We start from the raw sequence: 19,434 nt of genomic DNA on the forward strand, positions 1-19,434 counted from the left end.
TAAAATGCATATATTCCAAGGGAAAAAATATCCAATGTTCATGTCTCTCCCCAGACTACTGAAATCAGACACTCTGAGAATAGAAATAAGTGATTTCAATGGACTGAACAACTTGAACCACTGACACAGAAGGAACTCAGTAATATTAATGGATGGATGGATGGATGGATGGATGGATAGATTGGTGACTAAAAGTACACTGCAAATCAGAAAATCTTGCTTCAAATCATAGCATAGTCACCTACATGCTGTGGGACTTAGAAGTGTCACTCTACTTTTCTGAATACCCATTGTTGTACTAGATACCTTCTAAGGTCTTCCTTTTTTAGGATTTGATGATTCCTCTTCTTGGTCATAGCAATAGCCTAGAGTACTAGGATTGGCAAAGGCCTAGAAGCACAAATGATTGAGATTTTATAGAAATCTTCATCCAGGGTAAAGGTGATCCTAACAGAGGGTTTTTTATTATGACACCCTGTATTTGTAAAGATCTGGAGAATCTTGATATTGAAAGAACATCACATGATTTGTACTGAATGTATGAGAAAAGGATAGAATGACTGATTCCTAATCCCCCAGATAGCCCACAAGGGAGACAGAAAGTGTGTTGGGACACCTGCAGCCAGAGGAAAGGGAGTACAGTGCATTTATTTGAGATGTTCCTTACAAATCTCCTCTGTCACCATTCAAGATCTCCTCTAAGACTTTGCAGAGTTTCCCCTCAGCTTTCTTGACTGCTATCTGACATCTTCAAAAAAAAAAAAAATACTGGGACAGGCTTTTTTTTTTTTTTTTCCCCTGGGAAAGTCAGTTGCTCGTCATTATTTAAAACTTTGCAAAGGCATTTATAACAGAGGACCTGTGGTGTAGCCTCTCTGAGTCCTGTTATTCTCTAGGCCCTTTTCACTGGGCTACTTTATATACAGCTAGTTAGGTTCATCTGCTTTATAAGATTTGGCTATTTGCCTTAAGGCTCTGTTTACCCTGAATGGCCACAAATGATCATCACTCTCCATTCCCTCTCAACCTATACCATTTTAGTGAAGGACAGTTTTAAGGTTAAAAAAAAAATATATTTGGAGAGTTTTGAGTATAGGAACCCTGGAAATTGAGTTTCATTGGTAGGTGAGAGTGAGATGTTCTACAACCCAGACAGGAGAGTTTCCATATTTAGATTTGAATATTTAGAGTTTGAATATTTAGATTTGTCAAGTAATTTCTCAAGTAACCTGGGGATTGGAGGATGGCACACAGTTTTATGAATTATTTGCTACCTACATTTAAGAACAAAATTATGTCTTTAGGGCCCGTTGACTTTTGTGCTTTGGTTCCAGACAAGTCTCTGTTGTCAGGACAAACTCCAAGGAGGAATGCAAAAAGCGCAGAGAATTTTTCAAGGGGAAACATTTATTGAGTAATTTTTTTTTTTTTAAAGATGGTAGGGATGCAAAGAGGAAAAAAAGCAAACACAAAACCTTTTTGATTTCAATCAGTTTATAGTCTCACTCTTCCCACTTCTCAGAGTAAGACTCACTCTGTCTTCATCTCTTAAAAAGAGAAAGAAAAAATGCTGGGGAAACCCTTATAGAGCTGGGTAGCACGCTCCTCAAAGGGACAACCCTTTATATAGTTGCCATCCTCTGGGGTAGACAAAGAGTATATCATATGTTGCAGTTAAAATGACTTCAAACCAGGATTCACATTCTCTGAGACGTCCTCCTCCTAGGAAGACCCAGAAACCCGGGCTGGGGAAGAGCTGAAGCCCGGAAAGGCGGAGGGCATTTTCCCAGCGGGTTTCCCGGGAACTAGATGCCACTGGATGGGACGCTGTGGAGGGCAGTGGGCATGAAGAATCCCTTCTTCGGGGGCCCCCGTCCCCTGTTTCAGTTGCCGAGAAACTTGCCCAAGTGCGCCTCAGTCAGAGCTGGAACCCGGCCGGGATCTGGTATTCCTAAACTCACTGGTGCTGGAACTCTGACTCTGAAGCTAGGGAGCTTCCGAAGTCCGGCTTGTGGAGAGAACCGGACCCAACTGAGACATCCGATGCTTAGAAAAGGACGGAAAGGGAACCGAGATGCAAAATATCCTTACGATGCAAGAAGACTTCATTAAACTTTCACTTTCATTAAACTTCTCGGGACAAAAATCAGAGCCTCAGCGATAAGCTCTGCACCAAGCAGGTACTAGAAGTCCAGGCTCCGCCCAGCCTCGCCCAGCTGCCTTCGCGCAGGCCCAGTCTCGCCGCGCTGCGGCCCCAACGCGCATGCTCCGCCCGGCCTCGGCGCCCCGGGCGGGCGGCGTCGGCGGCGGTAGCGGCTGTGGAGGAAGTTTCCGCTTTGCGCTCCACCCCGGTAGCAGCTTAGCTGTGGGGACAACTTCCTCCCTACGCGCGGCTGGCTTAGCTGCCGCCCCACGTCACCCCCCGGGTCATGGGGTTGCCCAAGGGTCCGGAGAGCCAGGGTCTTCCAGAGGTAAGGACCTCTCTATGTCACGCCGGGTTCCTGAGGAGAGGGCCGAGCCGGGGGGCGGAGGGTGGAGAGGGGCCAGGGGGCCTGGGGTGGGTTGGGGGCGCCCCCAACCCCTTCCCGGGTGTGTCCACTCTGGGGAAGCACTGGCCCTGACCTCGGAGGAGGGAGAGCAGGTTCCTTTGCGTGTCGAGGGGGCTACGGGTCCGTGGGGCGCCAAAGTTAAACGGCTCCTCGGTCACCTGGGATGGAGGGGGCCTTCCTGGCCGCACACCTGATCTAACGCAGCTGCACGTTCCGCAGTGCCGGGGATTCCACCACTCTGGGTCTCCCCACCACTCTGGGTCTCCCCGACAGTCTCGCCCACCCTGTGTGCTGCAGGGCTCGCCTTAGACTGCTAAGCTCAGGAGTCACGAGACTTGGGCGCCTGGACTGTCCGGGCTTGGGCTGTGCAAAGGGCGGTGACCTTGGGGGGCCCACCCACTCACTCCAGGTATGCCGGGTCCCGGCGGCCTACCCCACCCATCCTGAGGTCGGGAGCGAAGGACCCTCTCCTTGCATTTAACCCCATTCCGGGCGGCGAGAGGAAGTTTGGGAGCACTCAAGCTCACTGGGGTTGTGTCGGGATGAGAACGCACTTTCCTGATGGTGCTGTGTGGCCAGGGACCAAGCCCCAGCTGTCCGGAAATGTTGCTGCTCCTCCAGAAAATAGCAGGTGCTTTTTCAAAGGTGTTTGTAATTAAGTGCTCAGTCCTAGGGACAGTGGTTTCTCTATGTACTTCCAGTTTGGGAGTAAGGAGAGTGTGTTTTGTCTTCTGGTTGCGTATATTTAACTAGATGGTTTGCATTTGTTTTCCCTTCCAGTTGATTTACTCAAAAGCTAGTATAGTTTACTAGATTCCAGAGAGAAATGGAATCCACCCACGCTGCATCTTTACCCTCTTCCTAAGCTTCTAAAGTAGGCACTTGGCAGGGGGACTGATTTCTTAACATGGTGAGTGTTCCCTTCACATTTACCCTCCTTTGACCCATCTGGCTTCTCTGTGCCCCTAGTTCTTCCATCCCACTAATTAAAGAATCACCATTTTCTGTGTCCAGCTGGGGATGGAAGTGATGGAAGGACTAACATAGTCATCAGTGTGTGTTCCCAGAATGCAAATCCATATTGTTATCTTAAGAGAATCTAGCAAGTGTAATATTGTCAGAATTCCTGTATTAGGTAAATCCTTACACCCATGTTGCTTTGATTTCACCCGAAATTGTAAAGAATAGGATTTGTACTGTGATAGTTCAAGTTTTCTTCTTTGCCATTTTTAAATTCTAGGCCTTTATCAAGTTTTTATGTTGGCTTTGTTGTAGCATCTTCCTTAAACCTTCCAACTTCCCACAATATTACCAGTGTGTGTCTTTCTAAAATAATTCCCAGTCTGTTCCTATGTGTCCTTTGTTATCCCTTCAGTGACTGCTAGGAGACTAGGTCTGATTTGTCATTCATTTCCAAGAGCCTAAGACAGTTCCCCACAATTAGGAAGAAGTCAGGGTGAATATAACAACTTAGTACTGAAAAACCAGTCTTTTATCAAGCAGTTACTAGTCCAGTTGATATATTAAATTTTTAACGCTTTACTGTATGTATGTGAAAGATACAAAGATAACCACACTTGGCCCTGCTTTCCAGGCAAAGCAATTCAAACTTTATTGGGCCTGTTTTAAGAGCTAGCATTCATTCAACTTTAGCAGAATTTTAGTTTTAACTGCTGGGTATATTAATCATCTTGGTGACTTTTTATGACTTCAAGAAGGGTAATTGTATTCCTTGTGTATTTAGCTAGTGGTCCTCTTCCATTTTGTTTCAGTGTTAATCTGCAAAGAAAATTTGGAGTCAGACATCCTAGTTCCAGTGTCTTCTGCCAAGAAGTTCTTTCACAGGTCTTAGTGCAAAAGTGCACATCTCCATCTGGGTATGGACCCTGTGTTTTCATTGGGGTGCTCTGTGGGTGTTTAGATAAAATTTGAGGCAGAGATTACTCACCCTTATCTAATGTCCTCTTTTGGAATTGTTTCATGATTAAAAATGATTGGATAAAGGGTCTCTATTTTACACCCTAGGAGTTTTAAGAAAATATTTATTTATATCATCATTTATTTATTTATATATTTATTTTTGTTTTCTGCTCTGTCTTCCTGAGAGTAGTTCTTTTTATCTTTTCTTTGATCTCTTTATTTGATGTTTCTCAGCCATCACAGATCTTTCTGCATAAGAGAGGGAAAGAAAAGTGGCGCAGGACTAATCTTACACACAGACCTGGGATAGGCAGCGGGTTTATTGTCAGGAGCCTGACAAGGCTGCTCTTCAAAAAGAGGGACTACGGCAGCAAGGAGAGAGAACACCAGCAACTCCCCCTTGAATGTTACCTTTTATAGGCTAGAATCATGACCGCACACCAGGGGAGGGTTTGGTCTTGACTGACATAGTAAGCATCCCCTGATCTTGTGGAATGCAAATTTGTTTCTTGGGAACAGAAACAGGCAATTTTCCTATCTCAGAGGGGGAACAGGAAAACCGGCATGTCACTTTATCTTCTCAAGGAGAGAACAGGGTAACCAGTACGTCCCCATCTCAGGGGCCAGTAAGTTGTCTCCTATCTCTCAATGAGAGAACAGAGAGAGACCAACATGTCTCTAGGCTGGTAGGTTTTATCTCAGGCTACTTTCCATTTCTTGGGAATAAGAACACTATTCATAAAGTGGGAGTGGAGAAAAGGAAGATGGCTGCAATTATGCTAACAGAGAGAAGTTGTGAATAAATAATACTACTTCATTTTTATAAATGCACTAGGAACTAGTGAATGCTAATCTTTAGAAACTTTAACAGGCTGAATAGAGGGCCATTGGAGAAGTGAGGATGGATGAAATGAGCTGTGGTCCAAAGTTGTCACCTCTCCCAATCCAATCCTATGCCATCTCAAAGGATTATCAGTCATTTTAATAATTGTGTGTTCAACTTCACATTAATATCTATTCTCCCTTTCCTGGCAGTTTGTACTTCAGTTTGTACTTAAGTGTAAACTTGACTTTCTATTTTCAGCATCCTGACTATGAAAACATTTTAATACATGATTGGTTTAGGTCATGCACTTTATGTAATGATTGAGTTTGTCATTACTTATTAAATAAGTATGTCCTTTGAACTGAATGTCATTTTGATATAGTGGAGTAAACACACATGTGTAATATATAGCTCCTCTCCTGAACCAGATTATATTCCAGTGGGAAAGACAGACATGTACATAACATCAGACAGGTCACTCAAGAAAGGCTGATACTTAATTGTATGAATGACATGAACTATACACAAGATGCAGGTGTAGAAATGACCATTTCTGGCTGGATTTGTAAGGGGTGGCTTCTAGTAGGAGCTAGAATTTGAAGGTGATTTCTGAATGGTTAGAGAATATCAAGGGAAGGTGGATGGTGTGAATAGTAAAGAAACTAGAATGTGCATGCTTGTGTCAGTTGGCCGTAGCCATGTTCAGGTTGTTTTATTTATTCGTTTTTTTTTTTTTTTTTTTTTTTGGAAGGAGTGCAGATAAAGAATGAAACTGGAAAGATAAGTTACAGCCAAAGATCTAAGTGCCAAATCAAGAAATTTGAAGTTTATCTTATAGATGTAGTACATAATAGGCATTGTAATGAGGACTGTGAGAAGTGCTAAAAGAGGGGTAATATGAAAGCCTTAAGAAGGGCTGAGCTAGACAAAATAACAGGGAAGAAAGATTGAGAGGAAGTGGCAATAACGATGGCATCAAATATGAATTAAAGGGGAAAATAAATGTGAGATGCATACTAAAGAAAGATTTGACAGGCATTGTTTCATAAGGGACTAGTAAGAGATGAGAATGAGAATTTGAACGTGTTAAATAGAAAGGTGGTTTTTGATTTTCTACAATAATAAAAGAGAGGAAAGACAGTTCATAAAAGTAAAAGTGCTAGAATATTTAGGCAAATTTAATAAATATTAATAAATACTTGGGTGAGGAGGCTTAGAAATTGAAATTTTTAAGTAAAATCTCAATTTATACATAAGATTAATTAATTATTTTTAAGTAATTCTATTTGGTGGTAATAATGTATTATATAATATAATGTAACTGTAGTAACATTTAACCCTTTAATATATCTGGGCTGAAAGCTTTCCTTGTATTTGTGTTAAAGATGAAAAAGGGAAGTGCAGAAAGGGATATATGTTTTAATTTTCTCCTTTCTTCCTACTTTATCAGTAACTTCCCAGGCCTGAATGAATATAAAGTTTAAAACAAAAACAAAATACCTTGTTATTATGTGCATGGAGTTTATAATCTAGTTGAGAAACCCATCAAGATAGCTATGTGTTGAAACCAGGTGTGGTGACATAAACCTATGATCCCAGGTACTTTAGGAGTTCAAGGCCACCCTGGGCAACATAGAAAAACCACTGTCTCAAAAAAGAAAGAAAATTGCATTTAGAGAAAAGGGGGGTGATGCACTGTCATTTCTCCCTCTATTTCTGATGACTAACAGCTCATTGAGGGAACCCTCTTCTTGGAGACTCTGGCAGCACTTCTACATAGTTCTCTATTATACTTCTGGAATTTTCAGAGCAAATCCAGTGCAGCAATTTAGCCAGCGTCACTGAGCAACGAGATTGTGGCACTGGGGATATGATTGGCTCTCGTTTATTTAAGGTAGCCTTTACCAGCAACACTTATACTTTTTGTTCTAGGTGGAAACTAGAGAAGATGAAGAACAAAATGTGAAGTTGACCGAAATTTTGGAACTCTTAGTTGCAGCTGGGTATTTCAGAGCAAGAATTAAAGGCTTGTCACCTTTTGACAAGGTAAGAGGAAACCTTTCTAACCATTAAGGGTGGCATAATTAACCATGGCAAAAAAAAAAAAAAAAAAAGAAGCAACAAACTATGCTTTTACTTCCTCTGTTTCCATTCTCCCTGATACAAATTTATTGTGGAAGTTTTCAAGCTTCCTTTTCAAAGAAATTAATGATGAGTCAGTAGATATACTTGAATTCCTTTTCTGTGCACAGTTTTAGGAAATACAGACAGGCAAAAGAAATTGTTTTTCTGTTAAAGGAATTTACAGTTTGGGGATTATAAAGTTTACGTAAGAAAATAATCTGAGTTAATAATTACTTATCCTAAATCAGCCTGCTCACAGATAGTTGACAGATACACTACAGATGGCAAATGTTCTGAATTTGGAGGAGCAAGATGTCACTATAAGATAGTCTTTAAAATTAGCAGAATCATGCATAGTGATTACACTTAAAACAGTAATTGGTGTTGAGGACACAGAGATGAAACAATCACTCCAGCCTGTACTTAAACCACCCTGGGTTGTTTTACAATGCACATATCTAGTAGGCCTTATCCAGTCTAGGTCTGGGCTGAGGCCCTGGAATTTGTATTTTATTGAATATCTCACATGAATGTAAAGCAGAACTAAAAAATCGCCATTTTTTTTTCTAATATCAAGTTATATCTGAAAAGGATTTTGTTTCAAAATGGGTTTTTAGCGTAGATTCAGTTGCATCTCAGAAACTCTGTAAACAGAGTAGGGATTCTTATCTTCATTAAGTAGATGAGTGTGACAAGATATATAGAAATTGTGTAATGAGCCATAAAATCTCAGCCTTGATGCCTATATGCCTGGTCTATAAAACACATGATTCCTCTGGATCTAGCACTTGCCTAAAACGGGTTGAGAAATCTCTTAGCTGAAAATCAATGTCTGACACCTTCACTATAAAGAGGATCTATGTATAGTATGCCCATGTAATAATAAAAGTCAACTTCTCATTCACATTAACAGCACTTAAAGTGGCCAGTAGCTACTTACTGGGCATTGCAGACAGAGAACCTTTCCAACATTGCAGAAAGTTTTATTTAACAGTGCTATTTTAGGTGAATTGTAGTAAGCAGGGCACCTTCTCTCTTTAAAGATATATAATTTTCTGTGTTAATGGATCTGTAATAATTATTTATAATTTATTTACTTTCTGCTTATTACCTGAGCTAGAAAGAGAAAACAAGTATTTTCTTTTTTGTACAGGTAGTAGGCGGAATGACTTGGTGTATCACTACTTGCAACTTTGATGTAGACGTGGATTTGCTCTTTCAGGAAAACTCTACAATAGGTCAAAAAATGTAAGTTATTAGGGTTTGCCATGGAATGGCCTAAAGCAGGGAAGAAGGGACTTTCTTGAGGGTAATTATGTAGTAACTGTGTGTATATATATTCACATTCCTTTTCATTTCTCATGTTATAGTGTTTGCATTTATTCTTAACATAAACTTTAAATGTTTACCTGTGGGTCATCTCTTAATATTTTTAGCTGTAGATTGTAGATTGGTTACTCTTCACCATCCAGCCTCTCTGTTTTTGTTTTTTTCATTTCTGTTATTGTTTAGTTAGTTAGATAATACAAACTAATGGCATTAAACTAAGGAAAATAGCAACTGGGTCAGATAAATCGTATAGAAGATATTCAAAGTGAGTTGTCCAAAGCCATATGTGATTTTTCAGAACAAATTGTTCTTGCCATTTGCATCTTTGTAAGAAATAATTAAGAGCAGGCAGTAAACCTTGTTTCTTCTCTCTCTTGGTAAACTGACCCTTCTTGGGTTCTATAGTCATCTTATTTGTCCTTGATAATGTTTCTTATTCTGAAGTCTACTAAGTCTGATATTAATATAGCTAGTCCAGCTTTCTTTTGATTAGCATTTGCTGGCTTACTGTTTACATTATTTATTGTAATTTTTGGTTTTATTTTTAAAGTTGCTTTCTTTTAGGCCTCATGTATTTCACCCTTTCTATTCTATCCATTCGATAATCTGTGTGTTTCAATTGGGAAGTTTAAACTACTTACATTTAATATATTTATGATATGGTGGAGTTTAAATCTACTGCTAGTTGTTTTGTATTCCATTGTTTGTTTTCTTCCTCATCTTTTTCTTCTACCTTCATCCGCATTGACTTGGTGATTTTCTATGACTCTGTTCTACTCTTTTGGCTTGCTAATTGTATTTCATTTTCAAAATTCAATGACTGCCTTAATATTCATAACATAAATTTTTAATATATCTACCAATCTTCTAAAAATATCGTATTACTTCCCATATAAGGTAAGAACCTTACAGCACTATACTTCTAAATCCTTCTTATCCTTTGTGTATCATGATCATTTTCAGTGTTGTAAACTTCACAGTACATTATTACTATTTTTACTTTAGATCAGGGGTCAGTAAATCTTTTCCATGAAGGTCTAGATAGCACATATTTTAAGCTTCATCTCTGGTTTCTGTCACAGAGGCTCAGCTCTGGTTTAGTGTGAAAGTAGCCATAGACATACATGAATGAACTAACTTTTGAGGGTCCCCTACATGCCAGAAGCTTGTGCTTCATATATGTCATTTTAATTTTCATTATAGCAGATATTATTCCTGTTCTACAGATGAAACTGAGGCTAAAAGAAGCCAAGGTCACCCAGCTCATATGTGAGAGTCATTTAAAGTTCAAGTTATTTCTAATTTATTTTATATATTAGAGTTTCTAGTGACTACTTAATTTATCTCTTCCCAAATACACTGATTGGGTGAAATTTGACTAGGAGGAGGAGATTGTTTCCCTTCCCATTGCCTCTGATGTGTAAGGCAGAGCCACATTCTACCCTCCATTGAGAGAAGACAACATGGGCACCTTGCTGGAGATTTTACCGGTGGGCTTCATGCTGTCTTTCATATCCCACCAGGGGCTTGACTATTTCATTAGATACCTAGTTCTACTTCTACAGCTGCCACGGAGCAGCTATGACCTTGTGCAGGCTACTCCTCAGTTCACTTAAATATAAGAAGTGTATGAGCTCATATACATAGTCATTAATTTTTTAAGCCTTTCATTCCCCAAGAAAAAACATTTTTAAAAGGATTGAAGATGGTTGGGGTATAGCTCAGTTGGTAGAGTGCTTGCCTCACATGCACAAGGCTTTGGGTTCAATCCCCAGCACCTGACACACACACATACACACACACACACACAAAAAAAAAAAAAAAAAAAAAGGATTGAAGATGGCTTATAAACATGCATATGAATTGGTAATAGTGGAAAAGTGAAGCAAAGGTAAAGGGGGGAAAATTGGACAAAAGGCACAATCCCACATGAAGGATGATCCACAAAATGCTTTGTTTTCCTAGGATCATTAAAGGTTTGGCCTTAAATCTTTGGTAACCAATGAAAAGAAAAACATGATAAATTACCTGTTCATAGTAGACATAATAGAAGGAAAATCAGTCCTTGAGATTTGGAAAAATTTGTAGTGCTAAGTCCAAAGGACATCTCTCAAGGATCCTTATTAAAAAGAGCATTGATTAGCACAGCATACATGCTCATTAGTATCTAACCATAAATAACTGGGCTTTGCATCCCTAACATCTGCCCTTCTAGAACACTGGTGTCTCATCAAGCCACCCGTAGTGAAAGGTCCTTCCCAGGAGGTAATGCATAAGTTCAGGCATGTGACTATGCTCTCCCCTGTTGGGCAAATTCCAGAGGTAGATTTTTATTCTTTTTTGTTTTTATTATGTAGGTGTTATATCCCTGAAGTAAAAAAGATTCAAATACTATAAAAGGGAGCAAAACAAAAGCTATATCTCTTTCCTTTCCCATTATACATTCCAGTTTTATTCCCTAGAAATAACCATCTTGAACTATTTAAATTCTTCGCAGTGTCGCTTTACAGCTCTTAACTACAATTGTGTCTCTTTCATTAAAGTCTGATAAAAATAGGAAATTAGCTCACTTACGTTCCTCGCTGCATCCCCTTCATCTTCTATCTTCCAGTCTTTTAATTACTACCTATTTGTGGTTGTCTGTACAATTTTGTACTACTTAGACTTCTGTTTCTTAATCCACTAACATAAGATAGTTTCTCCTGGATTCTAACTATTTGCAGTGTACATTTTTGTGTCTCTGTTTTTCCTTCTACCTTTGGCTACCATCTATCAACATTACCTTTAAAATGGTAAGAGCATAAGGGCTGTGCCTGTAGCTCAGTGATGGAGCACTTGCCTAGCATGCTAGACCCTGGGTTCTATCCCCAGCATCACAAAAACAAATAAAAATGGTAAGGGCATGATATTTATAATAATTAAGTTGTTCATACTTTATCTACAAGTAGGTTCTAAAAGTAAATCTATAATAATTTTTTATAGTAACTAAGGACTGTGATGGGATCAGAGAGAGGAAAATATTATCTGGGCCATAATGATACTGCTTAAAGGAGAAAATTCAAAATATTACAGTTGAATTGAGTCTCTCTTATTTATTCAAATGTTTATTGAGTCCTTACTATTGGTCAGGCTACTACCTATTCTGGGTGCTTTGGATACATTAATGAAAAATGTACTGCCCTCTTTATAATCTAGTAGAGAAAGACAAAGCCAGTGAGGAGTATGGAGAAATGCTGGGTAGGAAGCGGTTTTATGTAGGGCAGGCACTATAGGAGGACATGGGAGCTAGGACTTGAGGGAAGAGGCTTCCAGGCAAGGGCACCCATGTTCCAGGCACTTGCACGTGCATTTTATTATTTAACCTTCCCAACAGCCTTTGAATAGGCAGGACAAGAATTATCCCTGGTTTTATGGAAACTGAGGAATCACATGACTTTCAGTAAGTTCCAGAGTGGGTAGTGGAACTGGAATTTAGATCTAGGTTTAATTCACTCTTTCAAGCTGCAGTGGAGGATAAAATTCTGAGTACTCTTAATAAAAGGAGTCAGATTAATTGCCTATAATGACAAGTGGGTAGGTTAAACCCTTAGGCTAGTAAACCTGCCTGGTGACCTCTGCAGTTGTCCCTTTTCTTAATTTTTAGGAATTTGAAGGATCCATCCTGAGTCCAGGGAGGAGTGGGGGCCAGTGGCTTTCTGTGAGAAGGCTTCCTATCCTCCCTTGCCTTGCCTGCCTATGTTTTCTTCCATGCCCCACCTCCTGGCAATGTAAATGCCTTCAGCTGCTTTCACCTGCACTGGGACTGTCCAGATTTGGCAGTAATTTCTGGGAAGTGAGTTTAAGAGGGTTGTAAAAGAGGTAATCCTTTATGAACCAGGCAAGCAGTCTGGCTGTGAGGAACAGCCAGAGGCAACCCTACCTGAAGGCAGAGGGTTAAGGTGCTGGTGTTGGGATTTTAAGCTACTGAATGGATTCCCAATGATTGCTGACCTTGTGCTGGGTCTGCAGCCACTAGAGGGAGTGCTCCTCCTGCTGAACTAAAACGTAACTAAGGCAAGGTTGTGTTGGTATTACCCCCTGGTGCCTGACTTGGGTGAGCAAAGACTCAGAGCCAGCATTGCTGCCCATATGTATTTGCTAAGCTTGGATAGTGTGTAGCAGCTAACCACTCTTGTCTCCTGTCACAAAGAAATCAGGAAACAGGTGTGGAAATCTGATGGAGATCAAAATGAACAATAAAGCTTATCAAAGAGAAAGCCTTAGATATGTTGCCAAGTGGGTTTGTTAATCCTTTCTTACTAAACCATCCCATTCAAGCCTCAGGCAGACCTGGTCAGCCATAGACTTTTGCACTGGAGCTGGCCACACATATCATGATATGCGTGTCCTGAAGATAGATACTGAGAAAATAAGACCACAGGAGTGGCTGAGAGCCACAAGATGATGTCCTCCTTCCTCCAGGCCTTCTAGATCAATTCCTCTCCGCCCCTCTTCTGTTAATGAAGTGGAGTGAGGAGGAGGCAAAACATTACCTCAAAAGGTTCCCCTAGAAGATGGATGCTCCTTCCCTTTGTGAAAGTGCTGTGGAGCATTTGTCACCCCCTCCCCATCCTTTTTCTCATAACATATTGGAATTGATATTTGATCTGATGATTAATGGGATATGTCTGTCATATTCATCAGTTTTAACCCTAGATCCACCTCCTTAAGCTACTTTCCAGACACCAAACTCTGTGTCTTGGTGTTCTCTGGAGGCCATTTCCTGGAGGGTTGCTTAGCTTTTGCCTCTGGGTCACTTTGTTCCTGTTAAGACTAAGAGTATGAAACGTCCTAGGGAACACTGGCAAGAAAATCATTGCTCTCACTCAGGCTTGAGTTAAATGTTGATCTTAATTAAGGAAGCTATCTGGGAAGGACTATTAAACTGCAGCAGAACAAAGATAGAAAGATTTTTGAATAAGGAACACTCTGGGTAGACCCAAAACTTGGTGAATTTGAAGCATCTACTAAGATCCTAGTGACCTCATGTTCACTCTGAATGACCCTGAATTCACCCGGACCTTCGTCTGTGAAAGCATAATCCTGCACTTGTAAACAAGGCCACAGTTGCTGCTGTTAGTGATAAAATTTTTTTAAAAAGACTCTTGAGTGGGAATATGACTGAAACTGAGCCAAAGTTTCTATTTCTCCGTATGGTTCCACAAGGCCATGCCTGGTAATTGTTTCCAAAGGTTCTCTCTCTTCATACGATGGCTTTTGGTTTTATCAGACCCACAAAATTACCTCTTTTTTCTCCTCTTAAACTATTTCGATTAAGATATACAAAACAGAATCACACAATTAGAGATGAAATACCAGTTGGTTAGAGAAAGAAGGATAAAGCTACAGTGAGACAGAACATACTTACACACAAGATCCTCCTCTGTTCCTCCTGTGATAAAACCATTCTTCCCAGACTGAACTGAGAACCCTCCCCAGTAGGAAGCAGATGCTTACCTCCTGGCCAGGATGGAAGATGCTCAGGGACCTCAGGGACTCTGGTTCCACCCCTCCCAACCCCAGCCATTCCATAGGAAGAGACCAAGGCAAGGTATTAGAGAGAGATCAGGGTCTCCCTCATGAGAAGTTGAAATTTTCTCCTTTCTTAATGAAATAAGAGTCATCCCAAATTTAGAACTGGTTTTAAAATATTTATAAAAAAGGCTACTATTTATTTAAAAAATATTTTTGTGTCAGAGTTAAGAACTACAAATTTCTTTAAGAAATGAGGCCCATGTTTTGTCTTAATATCCTGGGCACCTGTTACAGTGTCTAGTAATTATTTTTGTTGAAAGGGTATTTAGAACAATTTTTTTATATATAACCTGATGGTTCCCAGGCTTTTGGGAAAAAAAGTCAGTAAAATGAAATATAATAGAATATGGGACACCGATAATTTTATTTTACCACATAAGATAACAAATAATAACTGCCACCTCTGACATCACCATCATATAAAGAAACAAAATATTTTAACTTAAAAAATTAAGAAACTACAAAATCTTAAAATAAATGGTAAAGAAAGTTTTGCAACCTTAGATGCATATAGATGTGCAGCTTTTTCTCATTTTTCAGTCATCTAGGAGCAACTTGGTCATGGTCTGGCTCTGGCTTTGGCCTGGCACTGAGAAACTCAGGTTCTTCTGGGATGCGACCCAGACTTTAGAAATGTCTAAAGTCTTCTCAGGATATTCTCATTCTGTGCTTGTTTTTTCTGAACAGAGCTCTATCAGAAAAGATTGTCTCTGTCCTTCCGAGGATGAAATGTCCACACCAGCTGGAGCCCCATCAGATCCAGGGAATGGATTTTATTCACATATTTCCTGTTGTGCAGGTGAGATCTGTTTGGTTTCTTGTCCTCTGAACGTCAGAATTCCTATAATAAGTAGATCTGGGACTTGGGCTTTCTAGCCTGGATATAAATCTAATGGATGTGGTATGGATTTGGTAAAGAAGAACATGATGAAATTTCTTGTTGTCATTCTTAAAGGGTTGCTGTATTCCATATTACCCATTACACCTGTTTGAATGGTCCCATCAGTGGCTTTTCATTGATTTGGGTGAACATGGAACTCTGTAACCTTGTATGTTCTGATTTCTTCTACTCTACTATTAAGCTTCATTTTATTCCTTGATTTCTTTGTTTTTGTTTTTCTAGCCTCTCTGACTCAGATTCCCCTATACTTATTATGCTTTCTTCTGCTGCAGAGCCTTTGCATATGCGAGTTCCTTGAGCTGGAGTGCTCTTCCCTCTTCTCCTTATGTTCTTTATTCATGTTCATCTTTCAGATCTCAGTTCTACCAAACCTCTTCAAAACCTTCCTTGACCCCCTAATACACAGGTTCCTTTGCTATGTCCCCTCCTACAGCCACATTCCCTTCCTTCACAGAAATCTTCCTTCCTATAGTTTTTTTAACAACATATACTGATATATATGGTTATCTGTTTCTCCCATCAGACTGTAAGCTTCATGAGGGCAAGGATTATGATTGTCTTGCTACTCTTTTTTGTCTTTCATACCTATCAGTATGTCTGACAAGTTACAGGTACTTAGTTCTCATATGAACACTGAGTATCTCTTGGGAGACTTCTCCCTATGTGTTTTTTTTCTCAAGCCACTTAGATTAAGTGGCCTGTGCTTAAAAGCTGATATTTTTTGTGGTTCTTATTTCTGGGCATCTTCTCCAAGCACCTGAAAAAGAGGAGGAGCAGAGGCACTTATGTTCATTCCCTGCTGTGTGAACAGTATTTTACATCTGATCCTAATACAGTTGTTTGAAGCATCTAATGCAATTCCAGTCCTACCTTTGAGGAAAGTGAGACTCAGAAGGTAATTAGTTTTCGTAAGGCTAGAGAACTAGTGAGCGGACAAGCATAGATTCCAGCCTATACTCCTATCTATAAGTCTTGTGCCTTTCCACTCTGTCATTCATGTAGGCACTGAGAAGGAAGCTGCAAAGCTTTTCTTCATGTAGGAGACCTCCTAGGTTCAAATCTCAGCTTTGCCACTTCTAGCTGTGTGACCATGGGCAAATGACTTAATTTCTTATATCTTAAATAGAAGTAATAACTGAGAAGTCAATATGTATAAGTACTTGGGTGAAGGACTGGCATGTCTTAGTGCTTTATAAGTGTCAAATAGCAGTCTGTCTTATTGTTTGAATCTTCCTGAGCGCTAGACTTCAAATCAAATCTACAAATTTTATAGATTTCTCAATGAAATTTATAAATATGAGGTTGAGAGTCTAATTCAGAAATTAATCTGTATGTTTGTTTGACTTTCTATCTCTGACTCAGGAAGATTTTACTCTATTCTTTTTGTGATAATAGAAAGTCAGACCTTGGTGTTGATGATTGCTGAAACCTCCAATACTGTCCTACTGTAAAGAGGTTTCCTTTCCCCAAAGCATGACTCTCTAGGAATTAGACCTTACTCTATCCTATAGTAGAACTTTGGAGGTTTAAAAAAAAAAAAAAATCCAATCCTGATATAAGAAAATGAATGTCAAGTCATCTCCAGTCAGTTTAACATTTCAGGGGTCTGTGAATGTTCCACATTGGGAGTGCAGTGCTAGAGAAGTTCTTGTCTAGATAGAAGAGCCTTGACTGGTGGTTAACAGATTTCTTAATTTCATGAACCTTTACAATTTTGAAGCATAAAGAGAGATTGGTGTAGGACTGGCATTTGTAGTTGGCCAAGCAAAAACATTTTTTTTACTTTTTTATTGGAGCATAGTAATTATGCAAAATAAAGGGTATCATTATGAGATATTTATATATGCATATAACCTAATTGGATCAGTTTGATTCAACAATACATCCTCTTTCTCTTCTCCTTTCCTCTCTGATACCATACTTCTGCCTAATTAGTCTCCTTTCCATTTTATCGAGGTCCCTTTTCCCTTTTTTCTCTAGCTTCCACATATGACCCTTGACCTTCTGTGTCTGACTTATTTTGCATTTTCCTTTGTGGCTGAATAAAACACTACTATGCCACATTTTCTTTGTTCATTCATCTGTTGACACACCTATACTGGTTCCGTATATCACCAGCATGATACATGGGTATGTGTATATCACTAGTATACTGACTTTAATTCATTTGGAATACTGAGGAGTGGTATAGCTGGATCATATAGTAGTTTCATTCCTAGTGATCCTGGACCATGGTTCTGGGGTTAGAATGTGGGTAAGGGACTGTAGTAGTGTTGCGTGCCGTCTGTTCTGCCTCTGCTTTATATTTCAGTCAGTGCCTGAGGTTATTGGATAGAGGTGGGGTGGGTAAAGTAGTGGAAATAAATGGAAGATACTAACAACAAAGAAATATTCCACATAAAGCTACCTGCAGACACCCCAGTCTTGGTCAGCCACTTCCTAAATATGTTCTTCACTTTATGTAAGCTGGCTGCCCTCTGACAGTATTTCTTCTCATTCCTGCAGGAGTACCTTGCTGTGGGTCATATGTCTACTTTCCTAGGCAGCTATACTTCACCAAGTATGCTGTGGTAAAACACAACTACTAATCAAAATCCGTTTTGGCAACGTAGTGGTCTTTCCAGATAGTAAGCTGCAGCCCTGACAAATGGCTTCCCTGTTTTTTTATCCTTCAGTAATGAAGGGAATGCATGAAGAACATGGGGGAGAAGTGAAGGCTCCTTCTGTACCTTACACCACTCTTAACCCTCAGTACCTGGCTCTTCTGCAGGATATGGGTGTGTCTGTGTGTGTGTATGTGTGTGTGTGTTTAATTAACTGGAGTTTTAAGTTGAAGAGTAGAAAGAGCAACAGCTTCTAGGTAACAGCTAGGAAAACGCTCAGATAGGTAATAAAATCCACTTGTCCAGTCATCTGGTGCAAGAGCCTCTGAGTTGTGTGACTCCCAGCTTTGCAGCTACAGATCATGAGAAACTTACGTAGTGTCTCTGTACCTCAGGTTCTGTAAAACCGAGCCAGTACCTTTTACCTTATAACATCATGAGGATCAAAAGAGAGGATGTTATATCAGCTGAACCATATACCTCCTTGGGCTCTATACTCAGTACACATTGTTTGCAAATTAGAATATTGTAGGGATATTCTTCCTCTATCAAGCAAGGGGATTTACTAGGTGTTTGCTATGGCACTCTCCCCTTTCCCTGTGCTGTGGTGTAAGCATAGGAAAGAGAGGTTTATGTTATGATCTGCCACTGGGAATAGTGGTTGGGGAAATACCTCTGTTTGCCTTGTGCTTCAGATATTTACAAAGCACTTGGGTGCTATGATTTCATTTGCTTCTGTAGTAGCATTGTGTTGTCAAGAATATCAAGCAACTAATCTTCTTCCCTTTGAAGAGACAGTCTGAGACCTGAGAATGTGGGAAATGGCTCTATGCTTCAATGTAGCCACTCAGCACTGTGACCACTGTGTAAAAGCACGGGTCCTCACTGTATCAGCAGCTTGGATGCCCAGCCAGTGCTTTTCCTACATGTAGCGTGTGTTGACAGTTTCTTAACACCTGGTCAGTTCAACCATACTGATTTCAGTTCACAAGATGTGCTATCTCTAAGTGGGCCTTTACTGCCATGGGATAACATCCCTATCAACTCATGTTTCCTCACTTCCTTCCCCAGTGGCTAGTGAAACGAGCTATAGAAACAAAAGAAGAAATGGGTGACTACATTCGCTCTTACTCCATATCACAGTTCCAGAAAACCTACAGTCTCCCTGAGGTTAGTATCGTGCTTTTTCTCTCTTCTTCACTGAGACCACGAGTGTACACTTATAGAGACCACCGAGGAGGGGGTGGAGCAAGCTCAAGCCCCCATTCCCAACTCCTTGCTTGGCATCTCCACCCCTCCTCAGGCAGCAATGAAACAGGGCCTTGTGGTTCATTAGAACTGCCTCTTTAGATGGCCACTGAGTCTGAAGTCCTATAGTTTTATCATTTTCTTTGAATTTTAGTACTTGATCCAGAACTTTTTTAAATACAAGAGTAAAAGTGTATTTTTGTATAAAGCTTTTTGAGAGACCACTTACTTGTCTAGAGCATTTCTGTAGTAATAATTTATAGTAGTTGCAGTAACAATAATAATCCTAGCACAGCATTTGATTTCTATTTTTTAATTTTTTTGTAGTTGTTGATGGACCTTTGTTTCATTAATTTATAT

The 19,434-nt window shown here is 39.9% G+C and overlaps 1 protein-coding gene across 2 annotated transcripts in view; it reads left to right on the forward strand.

Moving 5' to 3' along the window:
- Nucleotides 1–2,284: 2,284 nt before the first annotated feature.
- The window catches only part of Ccdc93 (CCC complex scaffolding subunit CCDC93), an 85,455-nt gene continuing 68,305 nt past the window's right edge, over nt 2,285–19,434 (forward strand). For both annotated transcript variants that reach the window (XM_076865612.2, XM_076865613.2), the window contains exons 1-5: nt 2,285–2,471; nt 7,228–7,341; nt 8,573–8,667; nt 15,010–15,121; nt 18,898–18,996. In XM_076865612.2, the coding sequence (XP_076721727.1) occupies nt 2,430–2,471; nt 7,228–7,341; nt 8,573–8,667; nt 15,010–15,121; nt 18,898–18,996 (462 nt within the window). In that variant the 5' untranslated portion in view covers nt 2,285–2,429. The remainder of the gene's footprint in view (nt 2,472–7,227; nt 7,342–8,572; nt 8,668–15,009; nt 15,122–18,897; nt 18,997–19,434) is intronic.

Source organism: Callospermophilus lateralis, chromosome 9, assembly GCF_048772815.1.
Source record: "Callospermophilus lateralis isolate mCalLat2 chromosome 9, mCalLat2.hap1, whole genome shotgun sequence".
NCBI classification, from domain to species: Eukaryota; Metazoa; Chordata; class Mammalia; order Rodentia; family Sciuridae; genus Callospermophilus; species Callospermophilus lateralis.